Source organism: Excalfactoria chinensis, chromosome 2, assembly GCF_039878825.1.
Source record: "Excalfactoria chinensis isolate bCotChi1 chromosome 2, bCotChi1.hap2, whole genome shotgun sequence".
In the NCBI taxonomy this organism is placed as follows: Eukaryota; Metazoa; Chordata; class Aves; order Galliformes; family Phasianidae; genus Excalfactoria; species Excalfactoria chinensis.
Genome location: NC_092826.1, coordinates 102,360,394 through 102,378,306, shown reverse-complemented (window position 1 = coordinate 102,378,306; position 17,913 = coordinate 102,360,394). Strand labels below are relative to the sequence as shown.

The window sequence follows — 17,913 nt, the reverse complement described above, 5'->3', positions numbered from 1 at the left end:
ACTGGAGAGATCTCCAGAGGCGTATAGTCCTCCCTGTTCTCAAGGCAGGGTAGTGTGGCATATTCACTATATGCATAAATACTGCTTTTCAAAGTTGAGTTTTAGAATGACTTGCAGTATTATGGTGTTCTCACATCTTGAATTTAGGATGAGGGAACACTGTCCTCATGCCCTGGGGGAACTACCAGCCCTGACTATTCCTGACCAGCCTCCCCTGGGCTCTGAGAGTCTAAAGATCCTCTTCCAGAACCCTGGAGGTTCCCTACACCCTGCAGTCCAAGACCCCATTTTAGCTCCTGAAACAACTCTGTTGATGTCCCTGTGACTACAAGAGGATTCTCCACAGCCCTGCCCTGCCTTGGCCTTGGAAAAATTGGCCCACCAATGGTCTCATGTGTCTCCCTGGCTTTGTGCATCCCCATTCACAGAGTGATGTCCAGTACTTAGGGCAATGGCTGTTCTCCAGCCTCTCCTGATCCTGGCTTGTGTAGCTAGACAGGCCCCGGCTGCCAGACCCTATCCTGCCAGGAGAACTGCAGACTTGGCTCAAGGGTGTCCCTAGCCATCACAGCACCCTGAAACACTGAACTTTGCTTTCAGAGCTGCTTTATGGGGATGTCTCAGATTGCTTCAACCTTAATTTTCTTAATATTTGATGGCAAAGGAATTAAGGAGAATCTGAATAAGATCATTATAAAGCTTTTAAAATACAGAAAAGTGGGCAATACTTGGCTTTATTTTTTTCCTCAAAATAATTCTAAGTCCCCAGAGCAATTACCCGCGGCTCCTTTCAAGACCTGGAGTATGTTTTTGTTCTTTTCTTATTTCTTCCATTCTAAACTGCAACCTACTGGCAGGCAAAATTCAGCCTCTTCCTCACCCCCCCAAATCTCTGTTGTTCACCATGTGCTTCTGTTTGAACATCTGCTATGGGGAAATGGGACTTGGTAGACATTTCTTGTTAATTTGGACTAAAGATATGCTGGCACGTGCTATTAGTATTTGCATTTTATTTTTTTTCTTCCATAAATAAGTCTGATTGCCTGTATAAGCATCATTTAGTACAAAGGAAGGAGTAAAATTTATACATCTTCCTTCTAATAATGTCATTAAGAAATTCAAAATATGTACCAATCTTTAGGTGAGGAACAACAGGCATCACTGAGGCTGTTTGTAAGGGTCAGTGGCAAAATTCTGTGCTCTTTTGCTTGGCAGGAGCTCCCAGTTCAGCTGCTGCAGCAGTTGTCCTTCCCTGCAGTAGTAGCTGCTGTCCCTATCTCTCCATGTACCTCTTCATCCATCTCCTATTGCATAAGTTGTTTGCCACCATATTTATTTAGGCAACCTCATCCAGTTCTGTCTGAGTTTCTAAGGAGCTTTTTGCTGATTACTCATCAAAGAATTCAGTAGAAGAGTGATTTTCTGGAGGTTTTTGTCATTCAAATTCTCCAGTTTAAGTAAGTGCTACTGCAGTCGCTGGTAATATGAAGTAAGGGGAGGTCTCCTTTACAGCATTGGACTGTGATTGCCTGGCAGCTGTTTTCAAGGTGACGGTAAGTTTTATAAAGATATCAAATACAAAGAAAAAAAGAAAAGAAAAAAACAAAAGGGCAAAAAATAGTGACCAAGAAACATGAAAATGGAGCATTTTTCCACTTGTGAATTCAAATGTGTTTCTTTTGTGAAATTTGTTTCAAAAGACTTCTAGTTCTTAAGCCATCAATAAAGTATGACCTATTGTGTTAAGAAATAAAAGCAGCAAGCCTCCAGCCTTACCTACAATACTAATTTCTCATTGTTCATTGTCAACCACCACAACCTCTTAGCAACACAGACATGCTGAAGGATGCAGTATCATATTGGGAAAAACTTACAACTTTGGGACATGCTTTTGAGTCATGCCAGAAAATTGTATATTAAAAGATTTTTTTTTTTCCTTGTGTTATATTATAGTTATAGAAAATCTCTAGGACTTCGGAACTTTAATGCATAAGCTATGAAATTGATTGTTATAAGACTCTGGATGCTTACTTGTGATATTTTTTTTTTTAAATTATATAATCATATCTGGATTTATAAGAGAATTAATTGTAATCCAGCTATTGTTTTCTAGCGCTTATTTGCCTTTACATGTGATTTTAAAACGCCTATGTTATGCTATCATGTCTTTTTTTTTTAGGTTATTTATTTTTCTGTTCTTAAACTTCCTAAGAATGTTTCTGGGTGGGTGGTTGAAAGCATAGAGAAAGTCTGTGATCAGGGCAAGTTTTCCTAATGTTTGATGTTTTCCATTTATGGGAAAAATGGTTCACTGAATTCCAATCTCAAGTTAGTGTTTAATCTTCTTCATCTAAAGCTGAGTCATTTTAAAAAATGAATCATAATTTTAATGTGGGCTAAGTCTTAAATGATTTGCAACTCGGTATGTAAATTAATCTTCAGTTATAAAAGGTATCTTTGTTAGGACTATAAGATACTTAAAAAATCAGATACTTTGACACTTTGAATATCTCCCTGTTAAATATGCAGGTTTATTATTTCTACTGTTTCATGATTTTGATTGTTTTGCCTTCTGGAACAGTACCTTAACTCAGGTTATCTACGTAACTACTGTTTAGAAGACTATTAAAAAAATAAATAAATAAGTAAAAAATTAATGACGTGCCCAGCTGCTTTTCTGAAGTGAAGTAGTAGCGTTTTCAGTTAGTAGTCTGTCACTCTATGCTTAGCCTGTTTGCTACTCCTCAAACATGAGCTGGGAAAACACAGCTCATCTCCTCCCAGGAGAATTCTGACTCTGGAATCAGTTTCTCTTTTTCTCCTACCTCCTAGGCTAAATCCATACAGACAGAAGTGAGAACTGAATGGTTTCCATATTTAAAGTGAATTCCCAAAGCATCATGCTAGTGGGTAATAAAAATAATACAACTGTAAAAATGTAAAAGAAAAAAGTTTCATGAAATGAATTTTGCATTTTACATTAACTGAAATTTATGGGATTTAAGCATTGTAATGATGGACATTGTGCTATTATATATCTCTGCATACTTACAAACTTTGGATTGGAGCATCTCATAAAAAAAAAAAAAAAAAAAAAAAAAAAAAAAAAAAAAAGTATGTCCATGATTACAAAAGAGTGAGAGATATCTAAAGAAGTTTAAGACCAAATTCATCCTGATCTTTTAATATGTGGATGGTACTTCTGGATTTACTGTGAAAAGTAAGTTGCTGAGCTGTGCAGAGCATATGCACTTAGAGGTAACAGGCCAGACACAGGTTTGCATTTGGGATGTGTTTTTACACCACCTGTTTCCAGTGAGTGTACAGATTAGGTCAATCAGACTAAATAATTGAAAAGGAACCCCTAGCATTGTTATTATTTCCTGGGATGAAGCTTACAAAAATAAAAAAAAATAAAAAAAAATTAAGAAAACTTCATAGTTATTTCTGTGCATAATTCCTGATATAATTTCTGATACTTTTTATTTTCCATAGAGCATTTACTTGGCTGATTTTTCTGTCAGTGGAATTGAAAACATTATATTGGAGTTCCACATTTTTTATTGGCATAGAACTTTCCAATACTCTATTTCTTATGCACAAATATTAATGAAACTTGAAGATTACTTCAAGTTTGTTGTACTGTTGTATCTTTAGGTCAACTTATTGAAGATGGAATGTTTATAATACTAGGTCAGTTGCTAGAGGCTGAGTAAGAAGAATTGTTTTTTCTGAAGAAGGTTAGCACTGTTAGGAATTGCACATGCAGAAGATTGTCTTTTGATGATTGACTTAAAATAGTGATATGTCACGTTTTTGTTGTTTAAAAAAAACATCTCAATGCATGCCAGTTTGGATACTATCCCATGAACTGAAATAATGATTGAATGACTGTGAAGAAAAGGTTGTGAAAAATGGTTCTGTCTTTTCTGTGAAATATATAGCACGGTGCTTGCAATAAATACAGCTCATGTCCAGAATGTGGAAATTTCTCAATTTTGCTGGGACAACCAATGAAGAAATTACATCCACAAAACATGACGAGTATTTCAATCATGCAACATAATGTTCTTTTTGAATGGCTGCATTAAGGTGGTATTTACGAACAATTTACATAGCACAAATGTTTGATTTTAATTACAACTGCATAGATATAATGCTTGTTTGAGGATGACAAAAATATTATCTGGAAAAATACAAAATTTAAAAAGCATGTTCATTATTTTTTTGTTCTAATTTCCCAGTTTTTGTTTTTCTCCTTTCCGTCCAAGATTTGCTGTAGTAATAACTATGCAGCTGTTATGTATACCTGCTTTCTTTTGTAATTGCTAGTTTATGATTTACTCCAGTGTTTCTCCCCTTATGCACATTTGACCATCATGCATTTCAAAGACAGAATTAAGTTAAATCTATTTTTCTTTTTTTCCAGGATATTTAGAGTGGAAAAGATGGTTATGTGCTAAGTTAATGTGAATTCAAAGGATTTATGTATTGACAGCTTACTGAATAAACTGCTTTGTTCTTTTGCGAGTAGACATTTTTTAACAACAATGGGAACAAAAATTGGGGAAGTAAAGACCTACATGCTTCTGAACTGCTGTGATATAGCATGATTCTGTTAGCCAATAACCAAAGTTATTCTGACTGACAGTTGTTAAAATATCTTGGAGGTCTGCTGAAGATGGAGTTTGAGTAGCGGCATTTGTTTTCTGTAATGAGTCTGCAGAAAAACATGTATATATATATTTATGTTGTCTGGCTCCTCTATTAGTTTCTCTACTCACTGGCACCTATGCCAGATGGGATTTAGTAGCACTGTTGGGAATGAACGTGCATGGTAGATGACTCATGTTTCAAGGACAAGAAAAGAGACTTGAAATAGTCCTTGCAGACAACTACATGAGAAATATGCTGCTTAACAACAGCTAAGGACTGGAGTAAAGAATGTTTGTTTCTGGGCTTTCTGTGTTTACTTACAATTTTTTTACAGTATTTGTTAAGAGGGTACAGTATGTTCTCATTTTCTTTATGCCCACAGCTCTCAAACAGCTAGAGAAAATTACTGATGCACATTCAGAAAAGCTATTAGCATTTTTTTTGTGTGTGTTCTTCTAATTACAGTTCATATTATGTAAATCAGTTTTCTGTATTTTAATTTTCTCTCTTTTCATTCTTCATCTAGATTCCACTAAGAAAATTAAGGATGTCTTAGAAGAGTTCCATGGCAGTGGTGTGTTAGCAAAATATAATCCTGAAGGGGTAACTTATCTTCTTTCTTTAATGATTGGGAGTGGTGGGAAAAGTGTTAACAAGTGTTGTAAGGATTTAAAATACAAGTATTTTTATAAATCAGTTGTTTGGGGGTAATTGAGTCTGTTTGGAAATAAAAATAAACTAAAGGTTTATAAATATCATAGTAGACACATGTGCTTAGTAATTACATAAACAATTTAATAACTAAAACAAAACAAAACAAACCACGATAAAAATAAACCCCATAATTATAAAGGATAATGTGCTTTCTAGTTCTTTTTGACAGTTAGAGATGTGAATATTATCAAATCATAGATAAATAAACTGCAAATATATTTTTTCAAACTTGTTTTTCTTACATTGTTTCTGGTAGTGGGATCCCCTCTGGGGCAGTTTCTTTTCTACTGGTATTATGAAACAAAGAATTCAATTGAATGTGTGTGTGCATTGCCTCTATAGGGTCACTACTAAAGAAAACACTGCTTAGGATATTAAAAAACAAAACAACAGAATATTTCTTATTGTAATCTCCAATTGCAATTTTTATTTGTTTAGCACATCATAATAATGTGATTCAAAATGTATCTAAATAAAACTCTGTTTCATCATTGTTACTAAATAAGTTTCCATGATATAGAATTCAGAACAGAAAAATGTACTAACCGTTATGAGCGTGACTTGTACCTACATTTTAGTACACAGTTGTTGTTAAGTAAGGCAGTTATAACAAATATTGATATATTATTTTATACTTAGTATTGGTCATTTGAATCAGTTTCTGAAGATAATATTTTATATTTTGGTAAAACGATATGAGTTGATTGATCATCTTAAACCTCAATTATTTTATTTAAATAAATCATACATTATAAAATGGTGGGATCATTTTGACCATTTGATTTAGTCTTCAATGTGACACAGGCTGTAGAACCACCTTGAATTGACTCATATTAGAATGCAGACATATTTTTAGGAAAAGTTCATACAATTGATTTTCAAATTCAAGCGTTCTATGTTTACTTTTAATTTCCATTGCTTTCTTTGTACTGTGAATGTATGTGATAAAATGTTCTTAAATTTATTATTCAATTGTTTTTGAAGTCTTCACTTCCATTCTTTGGTCATATAATGTTTTCAATTCTCTGAAGTGTAACCTTTTAAAGTGTAAAGTAATTGTGTATTTGTATGTTTTAATTATGTTTTCTTATAGGTAGTAATTGTTAATACTTACTCTAAACAAAACAGTATTTAACATTGTGAGATTAGTCTTTTTTAACAGTTATTCCTCCAGTTTTGGAGTATGTGGAGGTTGAATCACATGAAAAATGATCCGTATCTACAGATAGGACAATTGCTCTAATTGAAGCCAGAATCTGTGCCATGCTGGAATTACTAAACACACTTTGTCCTGAGCCAGTTATCTGACATTATACTTTTCTTAGAGTTCTTCATTTTACACCTGTTTGCCTGAGCATCCTACCAATGCACTGATGCATCCAGGGATTATAAAAAATCACAGTACCCAAACTAGTGAGCAGGTTGGGAATATGAAAGGGGCAGAGGGAATGCAAGTCAAACGACTTGCTGCAGTTCCACTGATCTCAGCAGGGATCAAGCTATTGATTGCTACTGGACATTGCTGGTCTCAAGCTAAGCCCAATGGCTTTTTCACTTTTCTGTTTAGTATTTGACTTCAGGAAGTGCAACAAAAGGAGAGGGGAAAAAAAAAAAAAAAAAGATAGCAAATGAGTATTTTGGATCTAGTAGGATTTATCAGGTAAGGTTTCATGTCATCAGCTTCTGAACTGCAAGAAGAGTGACTGAAATTTCTTCTGCAGTTGGGTGAATGTAGTCAGACAACTAACTGCCTTTTCCCAGGTGTTTTTGACATCTCTTTAACCTGATGTATGGATAAGACCTGTAGAGGATGACTTGAGAGTTGATTGCATCTGGTCAGATGAGAACTCCTTGTGCTGCATGAGTTATTTAAACTATGCAGTCTTGATCTATAGAACCCACTCCTACATTATTTTAGTAGATGTGACAAAAAAAAAAAAAAAAAAAGAAAAAAAAAGATCTAGCTGAAATAAGTCAGTTCAGCTTTTCTCTTTCACATATTGTAGATAATCCTTTAAACTTCTAGGCATCCTGTTTTGTTCTTGTGTTTTGTAGTGGAGAGCACTGTGCTTCCTTTTTACCTCTTTGTTTTCTAGATCCTTGTCTCATAAGCATTTTAAATATTTTTCCAGTCTTGTCTTGTCAATATCCTACAAAAAGGTGGTGCCAATTTTATACTAATAAACATGGAACATACAGGTATGGCAGATTTTGCAATGTGGTGTATTTATGTACTTTAGAAAAAGTCTTAAGTTTTTAAAAACTTCTTCCTGCTTAAAGGATTGAGGATTTTATTCCACTGTTGCTTTGTTATTGCAGTTTATTTTATTTTATTTTATTTTATTTTGTTTCCTTCTATTTTTAATCATGAGCAAAATAAATAGCAAAAGAAAAGCTGTTGATACATGAAGCTTGTGACATCAAGTCATCTGGCTTCTTTTTCCATTATCTTATATCTTCCTGAATGAATGTTTTTTAGGCTTAGTGGAAATGACATATTTGATTGTACAGAGGTCTTTGTCTACTGTAAGAATTATATTTATGCAACTTTTACCCTATGCTAGCTTACAGTCCATGATAGATTATTGAAACTTCCACATATGCTAATGAACCTCTGCCCTCCCACGTTCTTCTATGTTGGTGTAAAATATGTAATTTTTACTGTGTTTTATACCTGACGTAAAATATACAGGTAGGTTAACAACACCCTACTGGAAAGCTGTGATTTATAAATAGTCTTTCCATCATTTGATATTTCTCTAAGCTAATTTCAACCATTTCACTTTCAAGCAAGTGCTGAGTAGGCTGGCAAAAATCAGGAAATGAAGCAAAAGACTGTATCCACGTGGGAAATAGATGCACATAGTTTTTGATGGTTCTATTTAAGTGGATCAAAATTTTTTCCTGGTAGACACATCTTGAGCTTTTAGGTTTAGCCAATGCAAAGAGAGGAGAAATGTGAACAGATGCACCTTAGCCAGACAAGTGTAGGTTTGAGACAGTTAGATGTAGCATGTCTGTGCTTGGATCTGGGAGGTGCTCCTGAATGCCACAAATTGGATTTGGATAAAAAGAGTAAATGTAAATGTTAAGATTGAGCAGTGAAACAGAAATTTCTGAGAAGGTTACTACTGGAGCGTCTGCATGGCACAAGGCATATATGCCATGTTATGGTCTGACTGGGTAGCTGAAGCCTCAGGTTTAGCAAAATGACTGCAACATGTCAGTAAACGTCTTCCACCTTCATGGATTTTTTGAAAGTAGTGAAAATCTATGATTCTAAGAAGAATCTTTCTAATCTTTCTCCAGGGTCTTTTTGTTTGCTCAAAGTACGTAAGGGTTGCTTTTTTGTTTGTTTGTTTGTTTGTTTGGGTTTTTTTTTTGTTGTTGTTGTTTTTTCTTCTTATTAGTAACTAAAGTTTGTCTCAATCATTGTAATTTACGTGGAGTATATAACTATGCTTATAATTGAAGGTAGTCCTAATTAGGAGGTACTGACATCATTTTGTGAATAAAGCAGGAAATTAGTGCCTTTATTAAAAGGAATGGATTATTAGAAACTTCTGAGACAGTGCTTGCTAGTGTTTGTTATTGCATTCATTTTTGATTAAATGGTTTCAATAACAACCATTCTTGTCAACAAACAATTATTTTTTTTTTTATTTTTTAAAGTGCACAGGGCTGAGATAGAGAAACATATTTAATTCCTTATCTTTTTCTTTGATATCTATCATTCCATGATTAAAAATAAATTGCTTACACTTTCTAATCAAGACTAGAATGCTGAGCTGAACCATTTACTTGACATGTGTACTAATGCAAGATAATAATATTCTATCTTCTGTCTTATGCCTGTTCATCTGCATTACTAACCTTTCAACCAAAATAGTTTTATAATAACAAAGTCTGTGCATTACTATTCTACATTAATTTATGTCTTCTTTCTTTTATTGCATGCATTACAGAAACAAGATATACTTAATCAAGTAAGTAATTTTATTTTTTTTCTCCTTTTGTTATGCATAGAAGCATTATATTTTATTTTGTAGACTGCCATTGAGATGCCGTTTATTAATAAATAACCACCCATGGCCATTGCATCCGTTACTAGACAAATAATTAAAACTGAGAGCAAAATGATTATTAATCTGAGACTGACTTTATGGGCTTTGTAAGAGAAAAGGTTAAAGAGCTTATTTCCAGCCCAAGGCTCTACTTCTGAGAAGCTGGTATAGCATAAAAACAGATATAAAAATACAATTTAAAAATGCTACGAAAGAGGGACAAATCAAATGAACTTTTCTTAGTGACCTAGTTATTCTTCCTTTGTAGCACAGAGGTGTTAAAAGGCCTTTGCTCCTTTTGGGAAAACACAGATAGATACAACATGAGAATAATAGAAAAAATCTAGTCTGTAAGGATTCATTTTGTAGAAACCCCTCTCTTTCTAGAGTTAAAGGGCAGCTGAACTTTTGGAAGCAGACACTGTGCTCACATCCTGTTCTGAGAAGGGCTCACTTTAGATAACTGGTGTTACTCATTTAGTAAGTTAAAGGAATTATTGTAGTGGGTCCTGAAAGAGAAGACTGTCCGGTTAAAATACTGTTTCCAGGAACAGTCATAAGATTAATTGCACAGTTTTCACCTATAACATTCTAAAACAGGCAAACATGAATACTGTTTAAAATCAACTCACTAAACCAAATTTGAGAATTATTATCAGAAAATTTGAATGTTGTGCTGGCAAAATTTGATGACATTATGGAGTATAAATGAACAGAAAACAAATGAGTTGAAGTAGTGCAGAGCACAGTGCAGTGTGCCCTGAAGAGCTGAGTGTGGTAGCTGATCACAAGATGACTGCAAAGTCTATCACTGTTTGGTCATGAAGAAGAGAAATACATCACTAGGACACTGAAGTAGTATTCCCATGGTCATGGGTAGTCTGAGAACAAGACAGGGCTTGTAAGAATAGGTGATGCCTTCAGGCCAATTGAAATAAGTGTAAAATTAGTTAAATTTTAAAGCAGTTAGAAATGTGTTAAAAAAAAAAAAAAAAAAAAAAAAAAAAAAAAAAGGCTTTTTGTGCTGTCTCCTCCAGCTACATTTTTTGACTGGCTAAACATACGAATTTACTGTAATGGCTTTGCCTTTTTATGATATATAAGTACTATAGGTATTTCTACTACAAATGAGCAGGCATTAGTTGAACTATAAAAGAGCACTACAGAGAAGTAATCTTCCTCCTTTTAACCAGTACATGTGCCACAAAATGGGAAAAGGTGAAATCAAATTGGAACTAATTTACAGAAAGGATAGCGGGATGTGGAGAATTAGAAAAAATCCTCTATGTAGAAGCCTGTTCCTGAAATGCAGCCATCTGAAGACTTACAAAAGGATATTTTATTGTTCTAGCTACAAAAAAAGTTACAAACTTGTATCACCAGCAGAGAACTCTACCCTTCAGACACTGAGAACTCAGGGTTTTGTTTTGTTTTTTTTCTTTTTTCCTGGCTTTCTGAGCTTAACTTCTAAGGAAAGACCTTCCAGGATATCTAGAAAATTAGGAAGCCTGCCAAGAAGAAATGCTGGCAGCTTGGCTATGAGGCTGCTTTTTGTGCAAGGTGTTGAGGGCACTGAGGTGTTAAGATGTTTTGAATAGGTAATTTCTGTTGAAAAACTGTTCAGTGTTGAATATTCTTGATATTCAGTGGTCCCTCTGTCTCCTTTTTCATTTGCGTCTACAAGTCCACCTTTCCCTCCTTGACATCTTTCTTCTCTTTTCATACTTCCCCTCTCTGATTTAAACTCCTGTTTTTTATTATTTTCTTAAATGGCAATGGAAAAGAATTTTCCCATATTTTTAATTGTAATGAAATATGACTCCCCAAAAAATCAAGGATGATACAACATTTTCATTAATTCTGTACCCAGGATTTTCTATAGTAGTTTTATTCTGATAAGAACTTTATAAATTAAGACCTAATAGATACAGCTGTTATACACAGTAGTTAGCATAAAGTGATCACAGATGGTCAATTGTGCAGTGCCAGTGGTGAAATCTTGTGAACTGTAACATAACAATCCTCGTTCTATAAGCTGCATTCTACGGTTAGGGAAAAAACTAATACTTATAAATAAAAATATCTCTAAGGAAGGAGAAGTGCCTCTAATCAGTGTTTATTATATTTTAAGATGTATCCATGTTTACGTATGGATGTGCTTGTGATAGGAAAGCATATATGTGAATCCTTTAATTGGTGAAAGAGAGGAGAACCATTTACTTCCACGTTGCATGTAACAAGCACTCTGCAATCACTTTACTAATAAAGTGTTTCTTAGGTTATGCACAGAATTGCTTTCTAAGAGACTGAGAAAACAAGGCTTATGTTCTTTTCTCTTAAAATACTGTGATCATGAGAGATGGTTACAATTTCACATTCCTTTGGGATGGGTTCTCATTTGATGACTAATGAATTCAAATCTCTCATATTGAACATGAAGATAAGTAAGTTAAAGTTCTAGTGCTTGAAGTTCCCAAACAGTGTTTCAGGTTGTTATTAATTTTTTTTTTTTTTTAATTATTTTTATTTTTTGTTCTTATGGATGGATTTCTTTTTGTTACATTTAAAATTTAATTGACGACAATGTAGCCAGCCTTAGCACGGTCAAGTGTTAGTGAATATTTCAGAACTGCTTTTGTCAGGTAATTTAGGAATCAATTGCATGTAACATAAATGGCCCCTCACTACAAGAAAGATATCAAGGCCCTGGAGCATGTTTAGAGAAGGGAAACAAAGCTGGTGAGGGATCTGGAGTATTATCTAGAAATCACAGAGGAATCTGCCTTAATTCTAAGTAAATTTAACTTAATGTAGGTTTACTCAAGCTGAAATGGGAAGGACTGGTTAAAGTGCTTTACCCAGGCCATTTAATTATGACTTTTAAAATTGTTTTTCATCCTGATGTATAAAGTGTTCTTCTGTTATATTTTTGTGATGGTTAAAATTGATTCACTTTCTAAGGATATCAAGATACTATTTATGAAAATGGACAGATGAACAAAATGTAGGAAAAGCTCTTAATCATCACATTTTATGAATTAATCAACAAATGGAAGTTACTTGGATTCCTCTTATGCAATGCGGGTATAATTGCAAGTATTAACCTGTAAGAATACCTAATTGAGTAGTTAGTGGTGCTCTTCTTTCTGTTTTTTAAATTATTATTATTTCTTTCTATGTAATACTTTTAAGTTCCAAAGCGTGTGCAAAAACTTAATTCTGCTTACAGAGCAACATTTTCCTGAAGACTGTAAATCCACTCTGTGATGAGTAAAAACTGTTGCCAACTAGAACTACAATTCAGCAAACAGTTTTCAAGAATTCAGTGTTTTAGTCTGAAGCGTAACATCTACCCTATCTTTCCTAAATTATTTAGTAACTATTTTCATATTGAGTTTTTGTTTGTGTTACATGCTGACATACATCCTAAAACATGTATCATTGTTTGCTAAGGAAAATCTGCAGTTAGTAAGATTTTATTTTTTCTTAGCTGCATATAAAACTAGGATGAAACTGTAGTGGCTCATGAGTACGTTCTAGATTTATTTTAATAACTAGCATCAACTTTAATAATGCGAGTAAATGCTACAAATCCTCTCATTTCATTTTTAAAGAGATATGCTTGCTGTTCTCAAGATTGCGAAGTATTTATTTCTGGTGGGAAAGATTTATTTTTGGGAAGATTTAGGCCTATACTCTGGATTTAATCCAAATATTATTTGTCCAGGTGGAGTTTTTGGTAGGAGTAGGTTATGAGAGCAGAGCTCCCCCATAAGCTTTGATGTTGATACAGAGCAATTTAGACGATTATTGAAATTAGTTCATTTGATTACCAGTACTTATATAACACTATTATGTCAAAAAGTATGTTAAGTGCTTAGATCAGTAAATTTCAGTTTGAATTTCTGCCATGTGAACATTAGCAATATATATTAAACAACAGAAAATGCTGTGTTCCCTACTTCATATTTTATAATGCATTATCACTCTCTGGATAGTCTTTGCTCTTCTCCTACCACTTCATATATTCAATATGTCAGAATTAGTAAATTTTCAAAACGTGATAGTGCTTTAGCATTGCTGCTCACAGCTAGTCACGTAATTGTTGCTAATGCAACATCTGAATTGTATTCATTATACAGGGTGCAAAATCTGATTTACTTGCATATATCTAGTTTTTCACAGAGAAGCAATATGCTGTACACTCTGAATATCAGGATATACTGAGATACGATGTCTACACAATAGAAAGTTTTGAGTATGTTGGCACAGAACATACATATAAATGTAAAAACCTTCACAATACGGACACTATAAACAGCAGGAAAGAAAGAAAGAAAGAAAGAAAGAAAGAAAGAAAGAAAGAAAGAAAGAAAGAAAGAAAGAAAGAAAGAAAGAAAGAAAGAAAGAAAGAAAGAAAGAAAGAAAGAAAGAAAGAAAGAAAGAAAGAAAGAAAGAAAGAAAGAAAGAAAGAAAGAAAGAAAGAAAGAAAGAAAGAAGAAGAAAGAAAGAAAAAAGAGAGAAAGAGAGAAAGAAAGAAAGGGGAGGGAGGGAGGGAGGGAGGGAGGGAGGAAGGAAGGAAGGAAGGAAGGAAGGAAGGAAGGAAGGAAGGAAGGAAGGAAGGAAGGAAGGAAGGAAGGAAGGAAGGAAGGAAGGAAGGAAGGAAGGAAGGAAGGAAGGAAGGAAGGAAGGAAGGAAGGAAGGAAGGAAGGAAGGAAGGAAGGAAGGAAGGAAGGAAGGAAGGAAGGAAGGAAGGAAGGAAGGAAGGAAGGGAGAGAGGAAGGGAGGGAAGGGAGGGAGGGAGGGAGGGAGGGAGGACAGGGAGAAAAAAAAAAGAGAGAAAAAGAGAGAGAGAGAGAGAGAGATATTAACGTCTTAAAAGTCCTGTGAGGACTTATTTTGACCGAGAGCTGGAGATGCTCATACCCTGATCCCACCCAGCTGCTGCTCATGCAACTATTGATGGAGTTCAGCCTCTCCCCACCAGCATACAAATTGTAAGAAGTCATTCTACTTTCTAGACAGAACAAGGTATTTGAATCATCCTCATAGCCTGTTGTAGCTGAAATCAGGAGATCAGAGGGCTAAGCTGTCCCCTGTTTTTAGATGAGTATTGGTCTATATATATCTAGAATAAAATTAGAAAACACCTGAAATTGTCTGTTATTTTTCACAGCACAATCATAGCTTCCATTTTAATGCTGGCACTTGGAAACTAGTCTTCCAATTCCTGTTTTCTCTGTGATTCAGAGACTCATCATCTATGAACCAGTATTAAATTAGTGTAATGTATTTATCACTGGGTGCTTGAGGAGAAACAGAACACATTCATCATGTTAATTAGAAATTTTTAAGCCTATTAAGCTTAGCCTGTGCTCCATTTCATTTTCCTTGGAGTCTCATGTATACAAGAAACTTGAAACTGAAGAGTAGGAAGAGCTCTGAATTATTCTAGGGATGGAGAGTAAAAGTGATGTAGGGTATATGTATGCTTTACTGGTATTAATGTGATAAAAATCTTCACATCGTGCATCTGTGAAAAACATGTATCTGCAAAGAAATACGTGTATGGTCATGATCATACTATAGAAAATAACTTACTTTATTGTCAGGTTTTAATATTCAGTGCAATAACAAGAATAAAATTGCAGATTATTTTAAGGTAGATTTTTAATACTTATAAAAATCCAAAATTTTCACAGTTTTATATTGATAAATCCAAATCTGATGTCTGCAGCTCATTTGTATCCTTTTTCGAGCCCCATAAATATTTTTCTGTATGTGCCTCTTTGGCTGTTGGCAAAATTAAAGAAAATTAGGAGGAGAGATGCTGTGAAAACAGAGGTGCCATCAAGTTTGGTTGAAGGGTTGATAGTTACTGCTGTTTCCACACCGCCCCCTGTTCCTGCCCGATTCAGACATAGCCTTCTCATATTCCATTTTGTTCACAATTTGCATCATCACTCTCTTCAGATTTTCAGTTTAGACAGAATTGTCTCTATTTGGTATTACTTTCTGCATCTACCACTTATGCATACGTATAGTGTTGTTTTAGTTTTTCATTCTTATAGTTTATGATATCTGTAGTATTTTTTACTGTGTTTCTTGAGTAACTTTTTTAATCCTGTTTCTTAAAGGGCTGTTTGATGGAAGGGATTTCTTCAAAGAGATGGTAATTGTCAGCACAAGTCAGTCCTAAATGTTTTTGTTTGTAGCTTATTGAAAAAGTGAAAGATGCCATAAACTTAAGAAAAAACTCCATCCCAATGTACTGGTTCAGTATGGATTCTTTAAAAAGCAAAACTGCTGAAAGCAAAGGTCTGTGCAAATCTGTCTGTATTTGCTTAGTTGAATATTGTAACAGCAAAACTCTCTTATCATCTTGAAATAAGACTGGTTAGTCTGTCATAACACCACTGAAAAAACTGTTCTTCTTAAATGTAAGAAAGTAATAGTGAGTTATTTGCGCTAACAGAGCTTAGTGTGCATGATCTGTTCATGCATTAATATTAAAAAAAAGGAAAGCAAAACAAAACTCTGTGTATTTGGGGTTAACACATTGGCCAAAAATTTAATTTAAAAAATATATGCAATGTCTGAAATGACAAATTATACTACTAGGGGTGCTGAATGATTTCTTCAAGCAAACTACATTTCTTATTTGCTTGTTTGTTTCATAAACAATATACATATGTAAACAATATGTATATGTATTTATACATGTGGATATTTTATTTTATATATGCAACATTTATTTCAGCATAGATGAGATGATTCTACTCTGAGAGAGATTAACACTTGACTCTGATATTACGATTTTAAGAAGATGTAGAAATAATTATCTCAACCATTTTCTATAAAATTTACCTATGCACCTTAAATTCTTCCATAAGTGGATATTCTATGTCCAGAAGTGCTGTGGTAATGGCTGAAACATTTTGATGTCTTTTTTGATGAACTTGAAAGCTGAACCATTTGATGGATAAATAATTGGTTGAATGGTCACAGCCAGAATGTTGTGGTCAGAACTGTATGTCCAGGTGGGGCTCATGAGTGATGTCCCTTGGGCATCCGTTTTGGGACCAATGTTCATCAACATATTTATTAACAGTTTAGATGTCAGCAAGTTTGCTGTTACATTAAGATAAGGGGTGTGACTGGCACAATGAAAGGAAGAGGGATTAAGAAAGACCTGGATATGCTTGAAAAGCTCTTGAGAACCCAATATGGTTCAATAGGCCAAGTGCAAGGAAAGCACTTGAGTCAGGGCAGTCCCAGACTTTGAGATGAACTGATTGAGAGCAGCCTTGTGGAGAATGAGATAGATGGAAAGATGGACATGAGCCATCAATGTGTGTTTCTAGCTGGCAAGACCAGCTGTATCCTGGACTGCTTCAAAAGAGCAGTGGCCAGAAGAGTAGAGGTGCTCAGTGTCTCCCTCTGCTCTGCCCTTGTGAATACTGCATGCTGGCCTGGGGCCCCCAGCACAAAAAAGATGTGGAGCTGTTGGAGTGAATCCAGAGGAAGGCTACAAAGATTATGAAAGGGCTGAAGCACTTCTTCTCTAATGAGGGATTGAAGATTAATATGGATTAATAGCACTTTAAATAGGACTCTTCAAGATCCTAATATAAGTAAGGGCATCAATATCCAAATCCAGGCATGTTAGCTCTTTTTCTGAGCTCAAATATCTTGTTCTCATTAGACTATAATTAGCTGCTTGGTTTTACAGTTGAATAAAATGGAATAAGATGTTACTAAATATGCACAGTACTATGAAGTAGAAGTCATACCTCATCACAGTACATTAGTGAATGGACACAGGTAATAAAGGTGTGAAAGACACTCTAGGATGCTTTAATCTGTAAATCTGTCATGTTACATGGAGGCAAATCCAGATAGTTTCTTTCAGCAGTCAGTAAGTCATTTAGAACTCATTGTAAACTTTGCTTTGTTTCTTCTTTTTCTGTCCATTGTATGGATCCATACTGGAGGGGAATATACAGAAAAACAATACCTATGGATTAAATACTTGTTGGCAGTTTGATATTGGAATTAATTTTGAAATTTAGTGAATGATTTAATTAAATGTTATGGATTGTCTCTGACAATTTGTCACATTAAAAAGATGCATATCTTTTATTTTCCTCTGCCTTGAGTCATAGTGAGTCCAGTATAATATCTGCTTCCAGAAAAGCTGAAAGTGATCAGTGTTTGACATGTTGATTAGATACAAAGATTTTAAAATAAAAATGTGCAGTTTTATGTCTGCCTTCTGTCCTTTCTCCTTTTCTTTTCTCTCAGGGTAGATACATACTTCGGTTTTGAATTTTAGGTAATTGGAAACAGTGATAAGAACATATGACTGGGAGAAGATGCGTATGGAAGCTGCTTCTAAGTTTAGTAGTAAAAATAATGTTTATGTGGATGTTATATTTTAAATTAGCAGAACTTTGATGATGCTTTTGAGTGTGTACTT

At 34.4% G+C, this 17,913-nt stretch overlaps 1 protein-coding gene across 9 annotated transcripts in view; it reads left to right on the top strand.

Moving 5' to 3' along the window:
* The window catches only part of DGKB (diacylglycerol kinase beta), a 316,583-nt gene that overhangs the window by 53,706 nt on the left and 244,964 nt on the right, over window positions 1-17,913 (top strand). For 6 of the 9 annotated variants that reach the window (XM_072330508.1, XM_072330504.1, XM_072330511.1 and 3 more), the window contains exons 3-4: window positions 5,183-5,259; window positions 9,336-9,356. In XM_072330508.1, the coding sequence (XP_072186609.1) occupies window positions 5,183-5,259; window positions 9,336-9,356 (98 nt within the window). The remainder of the gene's footprint in view (window positions 1-5,182; window positions 5,260-9,335; window positions 9,357-17,913) is intronic. The other 3 variants (XM_072330513.1, XM_072330512.1, XM_072330506.1) reach the window with 1 other exon arrangement.